Source organism: Patella vulgata, chromosome 4 (assembly GCF_932274485.2).
Source record: "Patella vulgata chromosome 4, xgPatVulg1.2, whole genome shotgun sequence".
In the NCBI taxonomy this organism is placed as follows: domain Eukaryota; kingdom Metazoa; phylum Mollusca; class Gastropoda; family Patellidae; genus Patella; species Patella vulgata.
In genome coordinates this window covers 69,056,267-69,078,108 of record NC_065882.2, presented here as the reverse complement: position 1 = coordinate 69,078,108, position 21,842 = coordinate 69,056,267, and the positions used below count along the sequence as shown (strand labels likewise).

General features: G+C 34.0%; 1 protein-coding gene across 1 annotated transcript in view; it reads right to left on the bottom strand.

The window, feature by feature from the left end:
• The window catches only part of LOC126817473 (FRAS1-related extracellular matrix protein 1), a 57,392-nt gene extending 49,678 nt beyond the window's left edge, over window positions 1-7,714 (bottom strand). Inside the window, exons 1-2 of the mRNA XM_050544470.2 lie at window positions 7,351-7,714; window positions 5,163-5,455 (exon numbers count right to left, since the gene is read on the bottom strand). Coding sequence (XP_050400427.2) covers window positions 5,163-5,384 — 222 coding nt within the window. The 5' untranslated portion in view covers window positions 5,385-5,455; window positions 7,351-7,714. The remainder of the gene's footprint in view (window positions 1-5,162; window positions 5,456-7,350) is intronic.
• Window positions 7,715-21,842: the final 14,128 nt, after the last annotated feature.

Sequence of the window (21,842 nt, the reverse complement as noted above, 5' to 3'; positions counted from 1 at the left end):
ATTTGATGTATCTTTATAAACGGATGGCTTGGTTTTTATTGGTCTTTAGAATTAAAGAAAGGCTTAACATGGTTCATGTGGAGTACAAATTGCCTCAATAATCATCAATTAAAGAATAAGTGTGTGTTTTCAAAAAAGAACAATTATCATACAACATGATGTGTTTAATACTGTTTATGTCATGGAACACTACTTCTCATTATATAGACGTATACATTTAGATAACAATCTAATTACTTGCCATAATTGTACAATAACAAGCATTAATGTCACTATTGATTAATAAGTCAATCATTATAATTATATAAATAACAGTTATAAAATAAAATACTATTAATTAATGAATATGTGAACTTTAAATGGTATTAAACACGCATTATAAAGAAGCTGCAATTCAAACGATTTGGCAGCAACTTATTAAAACTATTGAAATGCTGGTTATAGGGAGGCGTTAACTAGCAAAACAATTATATAAAGACTCGTCCACTTTTTATAGAAATGAAAAAATGGGATTTAAAGTTCTAGTTTTCTGCATCAACCGGGATAATTAAGGCGAGCATATCTTATGCCGTGTGAGATAGGTGAGGGAATTTTGAATAGTGTTTCTGGTTGTCTTATTCCACAATTGACTGTCTAATCTGGTATGCGAAATGAAATGAAATGGGCTTAATGAAGAAAGGTCTATAGAAGAACATAAAATTAAAGTAATAAAAAACAAATGACAATTTACAACATTGTAGTTTCTATTAGAGACCATTGCCACGAGAGCGAGATTCATGAGAGCCAATGTCAATGAATTATATTCTTCAACGCGTTCAGAGCTTTAACTGTAAATTCGTACAAATTTATCAACGCTGTTGACAAGTTTTTCGAGACGCGAGTTACAATCAAGAGACCGTTTAAGCAGCAAGATACCAATTTAAATACTATTATTGTCACAGCGTGTTCAAAACTGATTTTTATCATAATCAGTGATGCTTCTATTTGTTCTTTGATTTGATAGTAATGAACCTGTCAGAGTAAAACGTGAGCCATGTATATTTTTGTCGCTGTTGCTTTTAAATCAAATCTATTTACCTTGGACAATTTAAAGATAATGATTTATCCTTTACCGTATGAGGTAGATTTGAAATATATCCTGAAATGTATGGAAGTCAAATCAGATATTTTATTTCCAAATAAGATCACCCAACCTTAAAATTTGTTCTATACAAATCAAAACCTTTACTTAGTCGATGTTCAGTAAGCCCAACTATTCGCTCAATGAATAGAAAGGTAATATATTTTGATCTTGCAAATACTGGATAAAAATGGTTTGACTATACAAACACCGCACCTCCCTCTATAAAATATATATACATACATGGCTGGGTTCTAGTCTATTCTCGGTCATTGATTCAATAACTATTTACACATAGATTTCAACACGTCAAATAGTGTTCAGGGGGTCTAATTTATGGTCTATTCTTGTCTATATTATTTGTGTTCAAAATTGAAAAAAAAACCTTCATACTATGAAAAGACATTTCAATTATTTCATCTACAAAGAATGTTTGGTATGTGAGTACTGATGGAACGATATTTGAAACTGGGAATGATTAAAAGTTATTTTTTAAAAAAAACCAAAAAAACAATAATATGTGGACTAATAAGTAGTAAATATTAGGGGTGGTGTTTTGAACCGTCCACCATTTTATACTTTGGGCATTTGGGAGCTAACTGAATGGCTGTATAAATTCATAAATTCATTCTGCACACCGAGATCTATCTACTTTGAGAAGGGCCGACATATTGAAAAAATAGTATTACTGATCAAATACGCGGACACAAACGCTGAATAAACATTTTCAATTTCATTACATGGAAATGGAAGCGAAATAAATACTTCTCAAAACTTTCGATGTATACTTAAGTGTTTTCGAAATTGTCGAAATGGGACATAAAATGTCGGTCAACTAGCTTCGTGTCTGATCTCGAGCGGAGCTAATTGTAGACAAACAGCATAAGTTTCGTATGGTATATAAATACATGTAGTGATCTCCGGTTCTATATATAGTCAATCAGTTGTCTCATAAACTATTAATCGACCTAACACAATCACTAACTTTTCAATCAAACTCGTCTTTTAGATGAAACGATTAATTCCTCAATAATTTATCTCCAACGATATCAATCACCACTTGGAACGATTATTTTGTATGATTTTAATCGATTTTTTTACGCTACATTACGTGCATTTAAGCTTGAATTAATATATTCTTATCATAATTTACAATCATAACAAACGATTACTAAGTTCCCCAGCCGTTATTAACGTGAACAAATGTTAAGCAAGTAACCTTAATTGTTATTTACGTAACATGCACTAAGTCACCCCAATATCTCGAATTTTCACCAAAATACAATAATCTATTGTCCTTTTCGTTTTTTTTTAAAATATAATCTGCTTGGATCAAGCTGCAAAAGATGTAAACGACAGCAGTCGTTCATCTTTCTCGCTTGAAGTAAAAAACACAGTACTATGGTTTAAGTCACCAATTGTGTGTCAATCAAATATATACGAACTATATGATATATAAAACCAATAGATCTTTTATATTTATAATACTTTACACCTATACTTGTTTGATATTCGATTCTTTACATATCCAATATGTATAAAATAACCACCGCTTGAAATCCTAGGTTCTTACATTGAATAGAAAACCGATCACCTTTCATCGACCCTTTTCAAATTCTAATCTTTTTACCAGATTAAACTAGATCTAAGACTTTGCATAAATACTCTTCTATTATTTGAAATTTTCCTTCACTTCAAGATCGATTTTAGTGTTTGTCACTTGTGTATGGTGGGTATAGTGGTTTGAGCTTATACGTGTTTATTGCAGTCGCCATGCAATTAGAACGATGTGTAAACCTTTAAATTCATATACATCATTAAATACATTGGATAAGTGCAATCCTATTTCAAGAGACTATATGACTTCGATGATCATGCATCCATGATATTGGGTGAAACATTTGTTGCAATTTAGGGTTTTGTCTTGGACCAATTTGAGTTGAATGCAACAACATCGGTACAGAGTTTTTATTGAAAGAAAAAATACCTTCCAATCCATATGTTAAAATCCCTGAGCTTCCCCGTCTGAATCCTTGCAAACTACTGAAATTTGGGTCTCTAAAGGAATACTGGGTCAAAAATGATTCATGGTTCAATTCGATTCAGTATTTTCAAAGATTTAAAAATGTGTCAACATTCGGCATCCCACTGCAGACGATATATAGAATATGGTCAACAGAAGCCAGCGCCACCTATGAGTTTCGCTAAAATCTTTTGATGGTCCTCTTTTTAATCCGGCTGAATTCATGTCGGGAGCTTATCTACTCTGGATTTTTAGATATTGTTTTCTTAATTAAATGTTAAATAATGAATTTGAGTACAATTTAGCGTGCATAATTTTGATATTCTCTGACTTTAACCCTTTATAAAATTTCATACATTCGATTGTCAGTGTTGTCCTTTAGTTGAGACACATGCGACCTATAAATTGTAAAGTTAAGATAATCATTATCACTAATAAGTTTAACCCAACCCCTTCTCAATTATTTACATTTTATATTATGTCAAAATCTCCTATCTCTAGTCTTGTGAACAAAATTGATGGTCTATATCGAAATTAATCGATTAACCGGAAATTTGCGTCGTCTTTGTCTTGGGTTCCTATTCACAACCAAAAACTATTTTCTTTATTCTTGATGCAATGACATCATTTCGCTTGAGTTAGTTTTCTAATGGGGTTTCTTTCATTAACTATCTCAGAATAGTATTCTAGAACAAAGCACATATTTTCAAGTTTTCCACGTGACATGACGACATTGTACAGACAATATGGAAGATTGTTGCTAATCTGGTCATTACTGAAAGTCGAAAGTAGTGCTAAACACTGCAAGAAAATAAAATGTTGAAAATTACCATAACAGGGAAATTTACAGTTCAATTATGTCTTCTAATTTCAACATAGAATTTTATTATATTATGTTGAAGCTATTTGAAAAGTATATTTGCCTCCATAGGAGGCCTTTACAAGATTCATATTGCCACATTCTTTATTTATATATTTTACATAGCTGGAATGTCTATCTGTAAAATAGTGAATAAAGATTTAGAAGGCTACATGTATTTTGCAAAGTTTACGTATAATAATAAGAAAAGTGAATGTGCTACAACCCCTACTGTTTTAAACATCACTGTCAATATGCGCCATTATTTAAGGACTCGTAAACATCGTTTCTTTCGCTTAGAATTACAACATAATTACTTTAACAGCATTGAAAAATATTGACATCTATTTAATGGAATTCGAATTGGACCGAAAGGGGAGCTGTACATCACTGTCATTTATGTACATTGACAGGCAAGTGATACAAACTGGTCGATTTACCTATATTTGAGTTGAAATAGAATCTGTACTAAACATAGACCTACTAGCTCTGACGATTATGGCTGTAAATGGGAAACCTGGATTACGAAAGACTGGAATCTGATGAACATGCCTTAACGATTTCGATATGAAAAACTTCAAGATCGAAATTAATTACAAAGAAGGAGTAGTATTGCGATTTGGTCACCTCGAGAAAAGCGATGTAAGATTAAATATTATATGAGGTGATGATTACTGAAAGCTTCGTGATAAACTTGAAACTGACATAGAACATAAAACATACGCATTTATTATTCACTGTCCAAACGTCAGTCATTCGATAATCAAATAGGTTAGGTATTATTGCGATGTAGCATTTGATTGTACCAGTATCAAAGGGAAAACATAGGATAGGGAAGGAATGGTGCTTAACGACTCGGCAATACAATGCTCCGGTGAACTATGACCCGGATAGCGATGTTTCCGCCTACTCTTCAAAGAATTCCAACTGTCAAGGATTATTTTACGTGCACTCTAATGTGCACACGGGCGGACCTCGGGTTTTTGTCCCATCCGAACGACTAGGTAACATCCTCCTTGTTAGTCTCATCAAAGCTATCATTGACATGTGTAAACCGGGCTTGAAAAATCAGTTTAAAACCCGGTACATTCTGGTCGAGAGCCCAGTACTCTTACTGCTCGACTCGGCGGGCCCATATATAACAATTAAAACTGACTTACCGTAGGTTCTAATTTTCCAACTCTTTGTGTCATAGGGTCCGTATTTACTACTTCCACTCGGCATTCTTCGTCACGTCCACCTTTCACAAATACTAAATCCGGACGTTCTAAAAACACTGAACGTCCAACATTAACTGTAATATCCCGCTTATCCAGTAACAAACTCCCGTACACGGGCACAAATATCAAAAGGAACACACGTATAATATTCCGAGATGCCATGTCCAAGATGGTGACTTCTCTGTCAGTGATATATCCGTGATAAGTTTCTTTGCCCTTCAGATCATAGTTAACTGGAAAGTAAGATAGCGTGCATCAATACAGTTAAATTACAACTTTTCACCCTGAATGACTTAATAGAAAATGGGAGTATGGAAGGTTAGTCGTAAGTAGGTCTCTAAAGCACGTAAACTTCCAACATTCTATCATATCTTGAGATCCGGACAGAAGGGGCAACAACTAAGAATATCCCTATCCGTACTCGAATGTCATTTAGCTTCATAATTCCCTGCTAAACAATGGTTTTAGAATAATGATGTCCCTAGTATACGGTATAATCCTTTCACACTGCCCCCGTTGATCCTTAAGCCGAAGAAGAAGCTGATACTTCAAGCAAACACAAGTATAATTGGCGCTAATATGATTGAGATTCTGTTGTTGACATTATAATAAAAATCTTTACAAATACGCGTTTCTAATTTCACCATTTCACACACTGCGAAGCTAAGCCAACGAACACGTGTTCTGGCAAAATATGCTAAAACGACGTATTTTTCAAATTATGCTTATCGCATATTATAATAATATTATTAAATAGCCTAATTATTTTATTGGAAGCTCTAATTACGTATATCATATGTTTCAAATTTCCGTGTAACACATTGGAACATCAAGAATTAATTATTTTCCTTAACTTTATTAAAACATTATTGAATTAATAAAAAAAAATTAACTTAAACGTTTAATTTTCCAATTATGTTTTATTATTAACTCAATCAAATGATTTATTTATAATGTCATACATTCTGTATATAGCCAGTCTGTATGAACCAATCTTCGCCGACATTTATTATAAAGAGTAATTTTGGAACTGTTTATTTTCAATTTCGTGTCATTGTGACGTTTGTGAGGCAAGTCTTGTGGGAACGTAATGAGTATAATGCAGTAACCCAACTGTAAAGTCGACAAGTTATTGTGTTAACAGAGGGACTAAAATCATTATTACATTGATTCTAGATTTTGTTAATTGATTTGCTCATTATAGTATCAGATTTATGGTATCAAATACTATCATAATCGTAAAATTATGCATGTTTTATACTGAGGTTATTGCATTCAGATTTTTGGTTGTGTTAGCCGACCATTTATATAAACATGCATCCAGATTGTTCTTTGTTGAGCATGTTTACGTTCTTCTTATGGAACACAAAGAATAAAAATCCATCGGATTACCAAACAACCTTTATGTAAGCTACAGTATTCACAAAAATATACTAATATTGCTTATGGATTAAAGTGTGGATAAATAAGCTTTATTACTCGTTCAAACATATCTAGGCATATTTCAATTTTAAAACCGAAAATATTCAACACGCCTTATTTCCTATAAATGACAGTTACATTGTTTAGAAATGTTGAAATTCACGATTCAAGAATAAGAATCGTAATTGTGAAAACACAACCCAGAAACTGATGTAAAACGTATTCGTTAAGCAATTCATATATGCTCTAATATCTTCCAAGTTTATTACGTTAAGTGAAAAAAATAATGATGCATTTTGGCGATTATGAACCTCTTGTCATCAAGGCAATAATTTCTCGAAATATACGAATTACATAAGCAACTTACCCCCGAAGTTTGTATGATGTAGTAGATTACTATATCAATCCATTGCATTATGTCACTCATGCAGTCTTATCTCAAATTCATTGAAAAATGAAGAACTGGCTGTGAAACTACGCTACACACACAAGCACACACACACACGGTGCATAACGTACACAACCGAATGTGTAATATAAATCGATGGTTAAAATGGAATCACAAGCTAATAATTGCCAGAGAAAATATCGTCCATTGATCTTAAATCTCTAACACGTTTTCAACCCAATGCTACAACGTTTACAAATATCAATCACGTCATGAGGGAAAGCTGCGTAACTACTCATAAATGATTAAAAGACTTACCTTAAATTAAACGCAGGTATGGAGTATTTTCCCGTCCCAAATGAATAACACTTTAACCACCAAATATCCCTGATAAAGAAATCGTCAAAGGCGCAGTATAGAGCATGTGTAAGGTATTTGGCCCATGCTATCTGCATTGAGCCGACAAATAGCCCCGAAGCCTCTTTTAGCCGAACGAGCGAAGACTATTGAATTAACTAAAAGGTGTTGAGCTATTTCTTCGCTGGGTATGATTCGTTGGTTACTTCAATACATGGGACGGTCTACTTAACAAAAGACTTCACGTTTGCTGTATTTTTCTAGTGGCTTTAGCCTTTACATTATAAGGGACATACTAGGTAACAAAGCTTTGTGTCGTACTAAAGAGTTATTTTTGCGCTAACTTTGCTGGGATTAAGTTTTATTGAACACTTCACACCATTGGCCGATATGGTCATATAAATGGCCGCGCTAAGTATAGGAAGGTAAATAACCGAGGTGTATAACGCTAATAGATTGTGCAATAATATTGAAATATAAATATTATAAACCACGGAACTTAACATATTAACAAGCGGTCAACAACATGATAGAAACATAAACCACTAGGGGTTGCCTTTCTTTATATCGTAAAAATGTCTTTATTCAACTTCCCGTTGGTTCTTCACATATAAAAGTAATTTTATGTTTGGGGTGATAAGATCACCATATATAACGGTATTCCCATTATAATGACGTCTATAAATTATTCTACGATAATTTTTTCAACTCTCGGTGAATGTTAGTAGACTAATCTTTTAAACTCCGTTATAAATCACGCTATTATATATTAGTTTATTTATACATAGACATAATCAAGATCGCATACAGATATATTGTAAATGTTATGTCAGCCTTGATCTCGGTAATGAATGTCATTATTTATCAAAAATATTTTTTCTACTTTATTTTTCCCGAACAACACAGAAATTTCAGATAACCCGCAGATTTGTTAGAATGGGTCGTAAGATAACCATAGGGAAGGCGGGGAATCCAATGTGGTCCCTGTTAGCTTTATGGAATATACCTTTGTTAGCTTAGAAAGGCAAAAATAGGATGCTCGTGGAACATTAAAGCTCATTTAATTCCTCTTTAAAAAACAAAATACAATAACAAAGCAAACAACAGATACTGAAATCTGGCCGAATATGAAGCATATGACCCATGTAAAGTGTTTAAACACAACAGTTTTAGACTCATGTTTAGAAAATATTAGTCTAAGGTTTTAATTATGTAGTCAGCCAAGAGACTTTACGTTCTGCTAATTGTCTTAATTACTTTGATTAAAACCCAGGCATGATGTTGAATAAATCCAACGATTTAAAGCGTCTTTGTGGTCGCCTATTAAATTTGCGGAGGCAATAAATGAAAGAGATATTATTTCGTTTTTTAAAAAAAAAACATCCGAGTTTTTGTATCAAAAATAAAGAATGCATCTAGTACTACGGATAGGATAACAAAGATCTTCGCACTAAGAATAAAATAGTACCTCGATCGTTTAACGTCTGCTCCCACAACAGTGATATCTCAGACAAATATAACTAAGAGCATTATTTTGAAAATATCTTGCAGGGTAGAGTGTCTAAAATGGCATAAATCTGTCGATGGTTTCAAATTTGAACAACTCCTGGTGAGAGTAGCGTGACCAAACCGACTGAAAAACATATAATTACTTTATTTGTTTAACTTACCTTACCTTATGGAAAAAAACCTATACAATCAATGACACTTCAATAAATGTCGCCATTTTAGAAACCCACGTATGTTTTGATAAAGCTGGGACGCATAAACCAGCTTATTTACACTTCCAGGGTGGAATCTGATGAAGATACACGACCTTACATCCAAACCAGACTACAATAACTATTATTATAAAAACACGCAAATTATTTTTTATCATAAAATTACATCATATCATGTATTATCTGAACTCGATTTTCCTATCAAATCTAGACATTCATTTTTTTTCTATTATTACTAGATAACTATCTTACTCTGTGATTAGATAAAATGTATGTATTTAAATAACACATTTTCTAAATGCACCGCAATTTGATTTATTTGTTTAGCTGATACATTAAAAAAAATCTACGTTATTCATGGTTGATTTTCATATACAATTGCTTTGAGAGGAGAAAATATTAATTTTACTGTTCATACCCAAATTATACCTTGGATTATTTTTCAAAACATGGCATGTACATTCGACATGTTATCTGTTTTAGAATATGAGAAAATCGTGTAGCCTTTTCCAGAACATTATGATCGATTAAGGCAAGTTATTTAAGAGATAAAATCAATACCGAAGCGAAAATGGAAATTGATTCGAAGAGAAATTGTATAAGAGTATATAGATACGAAGGTAGATATCCTCCTGGCTTTAAGACAACTTTCAATAGTATTATATCACCTTCAACAATGCGACTTATCTTAACGATATAGTATAATCTTACAGTGTAGTGTGTATATAACTGACGTAGGTGTCTTTAAATCCCAACTACTGTTCTCTTCTAAACCCTTTAAACCTACACTGATTATATATACGATGGTGTTTTCTGAGAGTATATTCTACTTCCTGAGAGTATACATTCTATTTTCTGAGAGCATAGATTTTAAACATACATTATGCCCGAGTGCAGGTCTTTCTTAAGGCCTGAAATGTTATATAAACTATTAATTAGACATTTATTAACATGAAAAGGCATTAATCAACTCTCGATGCCATCTTATGTGGTGTCGAATTTTCACTGGATTTTAATCCGATCTGCTGTTAACGCTCATTGATGATTAAATCCAAAACTGGTTAATCGGGGCTATGTTTTTTATCGTACCGACTTTAGTAATGATGATCGAGGCTAGGCATACAATTCAATCGGTTATAACTCGGTTCAGAGTGGAGCAATTTGCCTGCAATTTTCGGCATATTATCTAGTTTTTAACTTTAATAGTGAGAACTGTCACTTATTTATATAATCTTCAATAATGCCCCTTTAATTTCTGAGAGATGTTATAAAAGCAATTACCTTACATGTTAGCTATCTTATCACCCAGATAATCCGATCAAATAGTAAAGACAATATTGAAGGCTGGGCAACATTGTTTGGGCGGCATTTTCCCCTTTGTATTTGCAACCACTGAGATATTTAAAATAAATTGACTCGTATGATTGCATGGAGGGTATTCCTTATTAGGATATCGAACGTGAAACGTCAGTGTAGGTGACCAACACACCGGAAGTTATGCACAAATTCCGAGTCTCCACAATGACGAAATGATATGCTTTAACCCTGGAAATCTAAACAAAAACTCATTCATCATCTGTATTTAGAATTTTTGTAATTTGTAAATCGACGACTGATAGATTCCAATTTGTGTTACAGAAATAGAGACAAATTATCCGGTCTTCTCAATTTTCTCGTTTTTTACTGATGACCGCCGAAGATTATATTTTATTTATTTCCAAGGTGAACTCGTATTTCAACGCTGATAACATTCCCTCTTATTTTTAAACCGGTTCTTAGTGTTATTTTGGTTAGGTAAATGACTGCGTAAACGATGTTCTTGTGGTTTTGTATCAGATTTTTGCAATCTGGTCATCAGGATATCGCGAAAATAGCGTAAACCCCATCCTCTCTATAAGAACTTTTATTCGGCAGTGGGAGCCGCGATGGCTCAGTGAGTAAGACATTGGCTCGCTAACCTGGGGGTCTCGTGTTCGATCCCTGTGTTGGCTGAGAAAGTTCACCGGGATTTTACGGTGTGTTGCTTCCTTGTCAGTGATGTAGGACGGAGGGCCTGGCAAGGGACAACGTATAGATGTTCGGATGGGGCGAAAAACCGAGGTCCCGTGTACACATTGGCGGGCACTGAAATGAACCCTTGACAGATGAAATTCGAAATAAGAGTAGGTCGTAGCGCCGCTGTCACAGCAAAATTTCCCTCATAGCATACTGCGTGGCGTATGCCCGTCTTCATTAACCCAGTTCGGAGCAGAACAATAGGATGTTAAACCACATTTCATTTCATTTATTCGGCAGCTTTCTGGTTATCCATAAGAAATCGATTATGTATTGGAAACTGCAAGAAATCCAGAAATAAAAGATTAGCCCAATTTATATGGACAATAACCCTACCCGACCAAGTTACACAAGTTACGAAATAAGCAATACAAAAAAAAACCTCTCACCGATGTCCCTGCAAAATATTAAAATCTGTTTCGTGAAAACATATTACATGTACACGTACCATGTGCAGAAACATTCCAAAACACAGTCAATGAACATTGGTGTAAGCCACAAGGTATCTATCATATGTATTAAAAAAATATATATTATAACAACACAGGTGTCTGTATTATTAAAGTAAATATCATTTCAATGTTTTTATTGTATCCAGTGATAGCGATCATTTTACGCAAGGTATATTTTCAGCTAATAATTGTGGCTCGCCTTTTCGCATCATAACCATAAACTGAATGTTTTTTGTATCCTTTGTCGATAAATAACTAGATGGATATATGGACTGAATTGTATATATTTCTATTTAACTTCATATATCATATACATCCACATATATTAGCCACCAAATGGTCTGATACAAACTTTCGGGAGCAGACGGTGTTCCCTTTAAGCATCACAGTTTATACAGTCGTGGAAAAAAACTTCTTTTTTAAAGCAAAAAATAAGCTTCTAAATTTTATAGAAAGTATTCTTTTTTATCGTATTAATGAGGTAGAAAATAGAATTAATTCATAATTTAAAAGGGCTTAACGTGAGAGTTTTTCTTGGTTTCACATTTTTGGGAGTCACTAAACGCTGTACACAACGTGAGTATCAACTAATTGCGTGGGCTGTCCTCTTTGTTCGCAAGTGTAAGCAAGTGTCCTTAAGGCAGATAAACGTATTTAAAACTAACGCTTTTCAAGGTAATATAGTGATGGCTAATCACACCCGTAACTTGCTGGTCAACGTGCTCTTTGTTCCAATATTGAGCTGACGCCTTCAAGCAAAGGTACAGATTGGGTTTAATCGGGGCTTGGGGGCGACTTGAGTATAAACTCGCAGATGGTAAGCCTGATCGTTCACGTTATTGATGTTGTGAGTCCGCTATTGAAGATTAAATGACCGCAGCTTTATTTAGCCTCACACCTTCAAAGATAAACAACGAGTCATCAATACAATGCTGGATCCACTCACCAGGTGTCATTCTTTATTTAAGGTACTAAGAATATCTACCTATCATTATAGATAAGATTAGTAAATGTATTGTATTTATCCACGTCATTAATAAAGAGTTTAACGGAGACTTTCAAAGGCTTCAACGACTTGTGAGCGATGTAGCAATATAGATTATAGGATGTCCATGACAAGCAATTAAAATCTTTAAGAGTAGATGGAAAGGGATAAAAAGGACAGAAATACTTCATCTAATCCGTACTATATCTTAGAAACTTAGAATTTAAATACTCGTCTAAATATTGGGGAAACCAGTGAATGGTTTGAGGAACAATAGTTACTCTTTGTAGGACTAATTTATGAAACAAATTTTAGTGATTTGCTGGAGAGAATTTGGGGAGGGTACATCAGTTATCTAGGAAAGGTTTTGCCTAAAATATGGATAGCCACTGCTCTAAAACACTTTCCTGTGTAGGCAGTTCAGCCTTTTCCGATTCACTTTTTTTTCACCAACCGATTTTGGTTCTTGGCGATTGCTCTCAAGGTATAGAATATCGATTATATAGAAATTCATTATATTTCATTAAGAATCGATTATCAGCACTTTGATCGGGGGCTTTCAAATTTATTTTGCACAATATATATCTTAAACTACAATAGAACATATTAAATAGATATGTTATGCATGATCATATTCCAATGTCACAGTCTACGTGGTCACAAAGTGTCTAAATATACAATTATATACATATATGTGGCTAATATCGTGTCTGGTGGTTCTAAATCAAATCTTAATTTCATCTTTAATGCATGAATGAACGATAGGAAATCAGTTATTAACGTGATTCGCTACCGTTAAGTAACGGCCATTAAACCAGATAAATAAAATTCGATCTTACTTTCAAAGCAAACTTACAAACGCCACAAATATCTATTTTTATCCCGGTGTCTAAAATTCTGTACGACAATAATCATTACATTTTGATCAGTGGTGCGATCGAAGTAACGATGGTGTTACTTTCAAATTCGGGTGACAGCATGGTATCCTCCCAAATCTAAGACGCTCGTATCTTTGACACTTTAAAACAACAATATTTATGATTGGGTGCACAGCCTACTGAGATGCTGTTACGGTTGCTAAATAACACAGACATGCAAGATAAATAATTTCTCTGTCTGGCAAGGGACCTTTACATCCACGCGTATGTGCAAGTGGTTGCGCCTTGATTATGCGTCCCGTCTGAATAACTAGATCCGTTTTTCTTGCCAGGGCTGTCCAAATTCTAACTTGTACAAATAACGTCGGTAATTGATAAAATTCATGCGATGTCGTCGGGTATGCACCTTTCCGGCTGAATCATATAGTTTAATGAATTCGTCTATTTGTGCTTATGTCCTATTACTTAATACACATCAATAAGGTTTTACCAACAAGAAGATGTTATTGATTAGAGTTTGATTTATATAAGTTAAGATTCTGGCAGGATTGTCGTTAAAGCAAGTGTCAAGCTAATAGAATTGAAAGATCATTCACCGGTCATTGAACCACCTATGTGACATAAGAGGACAAACCTCTGTAGATAATCTGCAGCATTGCATAAAATCTCGCTCGAAGACAAAGCGAGTTATACCTATCGTGCGACGTGAGGCAGTGGGGATCTCGCAATGAACAATTAGCAAGTTGCTGAACAAGGGGAGTACTTTAAATCGTTAAAGCAAATAATAACTTCACAGTATGACTGACAGTCGAACCTGCCTTTGATGTTGAAAACCAATATTGTGATGTCAAGATGGACATCTTGGAACCTGGTTAAAAACACAAACTAAACAGATCAAATATCCTCTACTTTAAACAAGTAATGAGCAGGTTACAAGTAGTAGACGATAAAGCGGATTAATGAAATAGAAGAACTTGCCATTTCCTATTTGTTTTGGATAAACCCGTTTGTTACAGTGCGTTTTAGTTTTTCAGACGTCGATGAACTACAATGATATCAAATTGTGATTCTTTTGAATGAGTTCCAACTCGAGAATAAGATGTAAAGAACGGATTACGCCATAACTTTGTTTCTTTCTGCCAATATATAAAACGAGAAAGCAACATTAACCAACGGCTTAAATTGATCTGAAATGGTTTTATAACAGTGTGCTCATATAATTAGTCCTATTAATGAAGTCTGTTACCCAAGATATACAGCCATCTTTAGAGTTCATACAAGATGCTTCTATAAACTTCCCGAATGTGCTTCAACTTTCGTTAATCCCTGTTCTCCGATTACCATTCCAATTTCCAATTCATTAATAAACAATCTATTTTATTTATGAATGTCAGATCTGAGATACATATATGCAATACACTAGTGTTTTAATAGTTTATTTATCTCAATATTGAGATAGCATTGGGAAGTGTGTATCCGGTATTATCAACCCTTTTAAAAATCATTTCCTAAGATACCCCAGTGTCGCCACAAGAAACGACAAGGGGCTTCCTTACGTCAATAACGTTTATCGTTATCTGCGATCTGTGGTCGACGCTTTCTCCGTGATTGGAGTCTATTTGACTTTGACAAATTATAATGTCAGCAGGTCGGCTCAAAAACGAAAGTAGAGTGGAAGTTTTGTTAGCTGCTTTCTGGTTTTCGAGCGAAATATACAATTTTAAAATGTTTGTATCCCAACCAAATTAGGATTGCTTTACAGTATGTTACTAACCTGGCATTTTTTATATATCAAATGCATGCCGTGTCACATAATAGGTGTCCGAAAGTGAGTTTCTAAAAACTTTAAGTCAAAATATAAAAATGGTATTATAGGTATAGTCCCAAAAAGTTGATGTCGCTGTCTGTATTTCACTCATGGAATCTTTTGAGTTATTCATTCAGATTTTCCGGCTGGTTCCCCCTTGTCAGTGATTCAGGACGGAGGACCTGACCAGGACAGCTGTCTAGTCCTTCGGATGAGACGAAAAACCGAGGTCCCGTGTATACATTGGAATGCACGTAAAAGGACCCTTGGCAGTTGGAATTCGATATAAGAGTAGGCGATAGTGCCGCTGCCCGGGCAAAATTTCCCTCATAGCACACTGTATTGCGTATGTCCGTCTTCATTGGTCCAGTATAGGAGCAGAACAGTAGGACGTTAAACCCCATTTCATTTCATTTCTTTTGAGTTAAGTTATTAAAAAGCGCTGAGTAGTATCTATATAATCAATGAAATGTTGTTTAACGTCTTATTTTTCTGACGAAGTATCATTTTAAAAATGCTTTTTTTGTAATAAGAATGTAACGTGCTAATGTTTACGATTTTATAAATGTGTATATTTTGTCTGTATTTTATTTTCATTGATATATAAACACAAACCTTCAGATCTTATCTATAGCATCGCCCTTATATCGTATAACTCAAGTGCAAAAACATTTATATACTATGGTATGCGCTTATTTGTAACGTGTAAATTGATCAACTTAGGTAATTTGTTGAAGCATGCAATAAACATGTCTACGTTTACATAGAAACATGTTAAAAAAATCTACATGTCTTACTTTACAAACCATCTTCTTAATATACTCTAACAATAAACCCTAAACATACCAAAGTTTCTATACATAAATTGTACACCCGATTCTTCCACACGACTTCTTCAGTAGATCTGTAGTGAAACTGAATACAGGTAGTTTGTGGCTGGGTTTCGGGTTTAAGATATTTTATGCTGACCTTTCATCTTTGATAACCCTGCGCTGTCGGTTATTTAATATATACATTGTATATTAAGAACTATACCAACAACAAAAAGCTTTATTTCGATCCAACATTCAACAAACAGACGCGATTTTAGCTCAATCAAAGATGTTTGACTCGTTTTAACGAGCTGAATTTAAATCGAAACACGAGATCTCGAACGATTGATGAAAGGCCGATCGTCCCCCTGGACATAGAAAGCACACTTTTATATTTATGAAACACGCACATTACATTGAGCTAACTTAAATACTTACCTGGAAAAAATATAAGTAAATGTGTATATAAGAGATTAATTTCTTTTCTTGTTATTAAATGCTGCTTGTTGGAATGTTATAGAAACTAGTATACAGGTGAATCGTAACAAAGATGGGATGTTTGTTTATTAAGAATAGCTAATGCTATTACAGTCAGAAGAATAACCGTAGACAGTTATTAGATCTACCTGTTCACTGTCTCCAACCTCCAGTGTGTCTTATCTGGTGAAAGAGTACGTCTACATGTTTCCCTGGTGTGGGCAACGTTAACCAAATCTGTTAGATAGGTGAACTTCGAAACACACAGAGGCGTTTTATCAGGTACCCCCATCCAGCTTAGTTAAATTTTTGATATTATAAATACATGAAGATATTGAAATCTTACTATTTAGAGATAGTTAGTATTAATCACAAGGGTAGAGGTAATCAATCACAAGGGTAGGGGTGTCGTTCGCGAGTCGGATACGATTAAGTATTTGGAGACAATCTATAGCTATTGATAATGGACTTGTTCTCGTGCTGTTGCTCCATTTTCTTGCCCATGTAATCTGTTCACCGTGTCTATCTTGTGCACGTCTTCAAGCTCAATAGTAAGTTTAAGCCAGATTTTTGGAGATGAAATGTTTGTATGTTATACTGTATAATCACCTACTGATTGAGATAATGTCAGATATTTATTTTATGAAGTGGTAATGCTTCTAGTCATTCTCCCTCTGACAGACGGAATAACTGCATTTAATACTTTAATACGTGAAGATGGATACGATACAACGATAAAAACAATGGCTGGTTGGTGGTCTGAGATAAACCATGGGAACTTATATTACCGAAGACTGATAATGATATGTGCACACTATTGCAATAAAAATAGATGTATTTTAGAAGACTTGAGCATTAGACTAATGGCTTGAGAAATCTTTAAAGGTATTTTAAGAAAGGAAAAGTTTTTGCCTTGGAGCAAAAGGCTTTTTTTTTGCACACAATATTTGTTAATAAGCTTTCAGAAAACACCTTCTGGTTAGATTAAACCTAAGAAGATTAAGAAGATAGGTGTTATATTTATATTGGTATTAACAATAAAGCGTGAGCTTATAACACGTTTTATAGGATTTTGTTCACAGTAAGCCTTATTAATCTATATTATCAAAAATATGTTTTATCCATCTTACCCAATAGTTTATAATATACCCACCATTCTTATACGTGGATGTGGTGGATATTCCTTCATGGAAATGTGTCATGGTTGTCCTCCTTATTTGCGGACACTTCGCTATAGGGAAATTGATTAGGAGAGGAGCGTACTGTGTCTTCTCCTCACCGTTTAACATGCATCCTTTAGTCAGTTCAATGTTCTTAATAGTCATTGGAGCTAGATCTGTTCACCCGACTGTAAAATTATTTAGCGTTTAAATGCTTTGGCTAAGTGAGACACATGGGTCAAAGGATGTTGTATGTGAAATATGCATTTATTTTAGAAAATAGCCGAAATGATTACATACACCATAATATTCATTTAAAGAAAACTAAGGTACTAAAATTATTAAAACAGTCCAAGACTCTATAGCAATCTATAAAAGAAGCAAATTTAACGCATTTCTGTTCAAATTTTGATTTTGACAAATTAAAGATGCAGTTATGTTTTAAAACAAACCTGGCGGAAACTCAAAATGTTTTGTGCCGAATCTCAAATAAGGTCCTGTGAAATGTGTCAGAGCTTGTTACATGTTGGTTCGGAATCTGAAACAGGTAAAACGCTGTTGAATGATTTGGTGATTACGTTTATAATAATTCAGGTAAATGGGTGTATACGATATTTTTACCTACATGTGTAATCTAATATTTATATAACTTGTGACAAGAAGTAGTAGGTGGTCTTGTTTATAAACTTAACATTTATGCTAGTTTGTTTCAGTCTACAATTGTATTTTACATCCAGACGCACTTGCATGTCTAACGGTTTATCTTCTTTTCAACCCTATGAACTTTCTACAGGTTCTGAAGCAGCATGGCGGCTTATTGTGTCTGTGGTGTATTTATCAACCTATTACTCCATCCTGAGAAAACATAGTGAGAAGATACGTCGAATTTCTTTCACCAAATCCAATACTATTTCGGTAAGAAAAACCAACATTCGGTTTTCACCGACATTCTTACTGATGACATAAAGCACATTGAGTCCAGATGATGAAATAAGTAAAATTACATCATAACAGGATGCTGGAAGATGTTACCAGTTTTGCCTGTTGTTATTATTCTTTGGGGCCACCATCTTAAATTTGATAACGATGACAAACACAAAACGCGTTTCAAATATCAGAACTGTGGGGTCACCACTTACATTTCTCCGTAATCTTGGAACTACATCACTGTAGCCGGTAAGAGAAACAGGAATTGAATTTGTAACTTTTTTTACACTTTAAGCGACTTTCCCATGATCCTATATGGACTTTTGTTACCCATTTCATTAAAGATGCATTATGTAAGATTTTAAAAAAAGGACTGGCTATTCTCGCTATTAGAGTTAACAAATAATAATGAAAAGGGGATATTTTGAAAATTTCAAATTACTTTCTTCTGAGGCCAAACGAAAAAGCTGCATTGGGCAGATTTAGCTTTTGAATAATGCATCTTTAACTGATCTTCCCACATATTCGCTTTAGACGTTATTCTGGCAGTGACATCCCAACTCAAATTATTAATCTCCATTGGTATCAATTATATTTTATCTGATTATATTATTAATCTCTATTGGAATATCAATTATATTTTAGCTGATTAAATTTATAATGTCAATTATAGTTTAGTTCGGTTTAGTTTAGTATTTTAAATGAGGGCGGTAATTCCCTATCTTGTCATATGTATGCTAAACCAACCTGAAAGTTCTATATAATTTGTAGCTATGCCAGAAGATGTTTTGTTATATTTGATCCCGTGTGTGTTAATCAAAGACTATTGCCGATCTCTAGAGGGCAAATGGCACAGTTGTTTAAATGGCAACAGTTGTATCTTTCTGCAATATACCTACTTTCTAACATTATAGTATACACTATAAAATATGGTTGTACAATTAACACAAACTGTGTTCCACGGAACATTACATTACAAATCAGATTTGGCTTAAAGAGTATTTTATTCATATACTCTAATATAAGATACGACAACCAGCTTTATCAGTTTATATAAAAACAACTCTTTAATTTGTATCAATTAATGATAGATATACGAAAATAAATATATATAATATAAACCCATAAACGTAGGTGCAATTTCGTTAATAATTTAGAATTATTTAAAATTAAACGGACATTTTTATTTATTTGCATCAAATTGGATCATCTCAAAGAAAATAGGTTTGGCCATAATTATGTTATGTTGTTTTCAGTGCAATAAATACAGAAACGTTGTTTATAAAACTGTAAAATTTGTAAATTAAACAAATTATGTTATTGTAACAACCATTGGATTGGCCCGCCACACACCTGAGAATGTTAAATTATGTTGTAGTGTCATAGCACATAGATCAGCGTGTTTATATGAATGTTACAATATTATCCTGTGGTTTAACTATGTAACTGATCTACTAGATAGTGTTACTGAAGGTTAAGACAGTTATTTTAATAGTAACTTTGACATACCGTTGTATAGGTATTCTCAGTCAGGGAGCCTTTGTTTAGTCCTATCACCTACGGATGTGATGACCCTGCAATATAATGAAAGGTTAAAGGGGTAAAAAATAAACACAAAGTTATATGGATAACAATTACTATATTTCTATTAAAGCTACGTTTCAACAATGATTCTCTTGTCGTTTTCAAGCACAATACTGATACAGATAGAAGGAATGAGATATATATACTATGTACAATCACAACATTCAATGAAAACATAATTAGGAAAACAGTGACCCTTGTTCTTATAATGAAACCATATAGATTGACAAAAGCATTTAATTGTAATGTACACTAGGTAGAAACCACTTATTAATATAAGGTTATTGCCTTGATGTATTTTAATTACCATAACAATAGATAAAAGGCGAGGCCATTTTATTAACTCTAGTAATTATAATACTAACCGTGAAACTGTATGCTAATATTTATGTGTTTATAGGTTACAGAAAAAATTAATGAATATCTTATTGTTTGTTTTTATAAATTATAAGTACTATAATAATTATGTGCTGCATATAATGTAACAATACATTAAACTAAACTGCTAAACTGAGTAAAAGATACTAAGAATTTATGTGAAAGTAAAGTCTATGTTAATTATTAATTTAGTCTGTTTTAATTAATTCATCATAGGCTCTGGGGATATATAAACCACTGTCTCTGTTAAGTTCTGGTTGATGTCTCTTTATTTGTACTCCCTCCATTAATTTTCTAGTTTTCTTTTGATTGATGTTGATATTAAGGGTATTTACAGCTGACCAGTTCACTCTGTGGCGGGGGTTGTTTTTCAGGTGTTCTGATACAGCTGATTCATTGGTGGTGCCTTTAGACTGGTGCTCTTTGAGACGGATATCTAATGGACGCTTACTTTCACCTATGTAAAATTTCTTGCAGGAGCAGGTAATCTGGTAAACACTTCCCTTTGGTTGCAGAGGTATTGTTGGTCGGCATTTACCATTTGCGCTGAGGATATCTTTTATTGTAGAACCAGTGTAGAAGCTGGTGTCTATTCCCGCTGGCTTAAGGAGCCTCCGGATTTGGTAGGATAGCTTGTTGTGGAATGGTATAGAGATGCGAATTTGTGAATCTTGTTTAGTCTTAGCTAGTTTAGGTTCATTGCTGGTAGCGGTGTTGATGACTTTCTTGACTAACTGTTCAGGATATTGGTTGAGGTTGCAGAATGTATGTTTTATATGTTCTAGTTCTTTATTGAGGAGTTCAGGATTGCAGATTTTCTTGGCTCTGTGGGTGAGGGTTGAAATGATAGCTGCTTTGACTTTGATGGGATGGTTAGATTGATAATGTATGTATTGATCGGTGTGTGTGGGCTTCCGATATACACTTGTTTGGATGGTACCGCCATTTCTATTCACAAGGACATCTAGGAAGGGGATGGTTCCACAGTTTTCTTTCTCCATCGTAAATTTGATTCTAGGGTGCTGGTTGTTTAGGTGTTGTAGAAGGCAGTTAGGGTCATCTTCTTCTTTCAGCATTACAAACGTATCGTCGACCTTTCTATAATAGCATATAGGAGTTATTGGTGAGGACTGTAGAGCTTTTTCTTCCAGGGAGGTCATATAAACTTCGGTTAGTAGTGGAGATAGGGGGCTCCCCATCGGTAGGCCATGTATCTG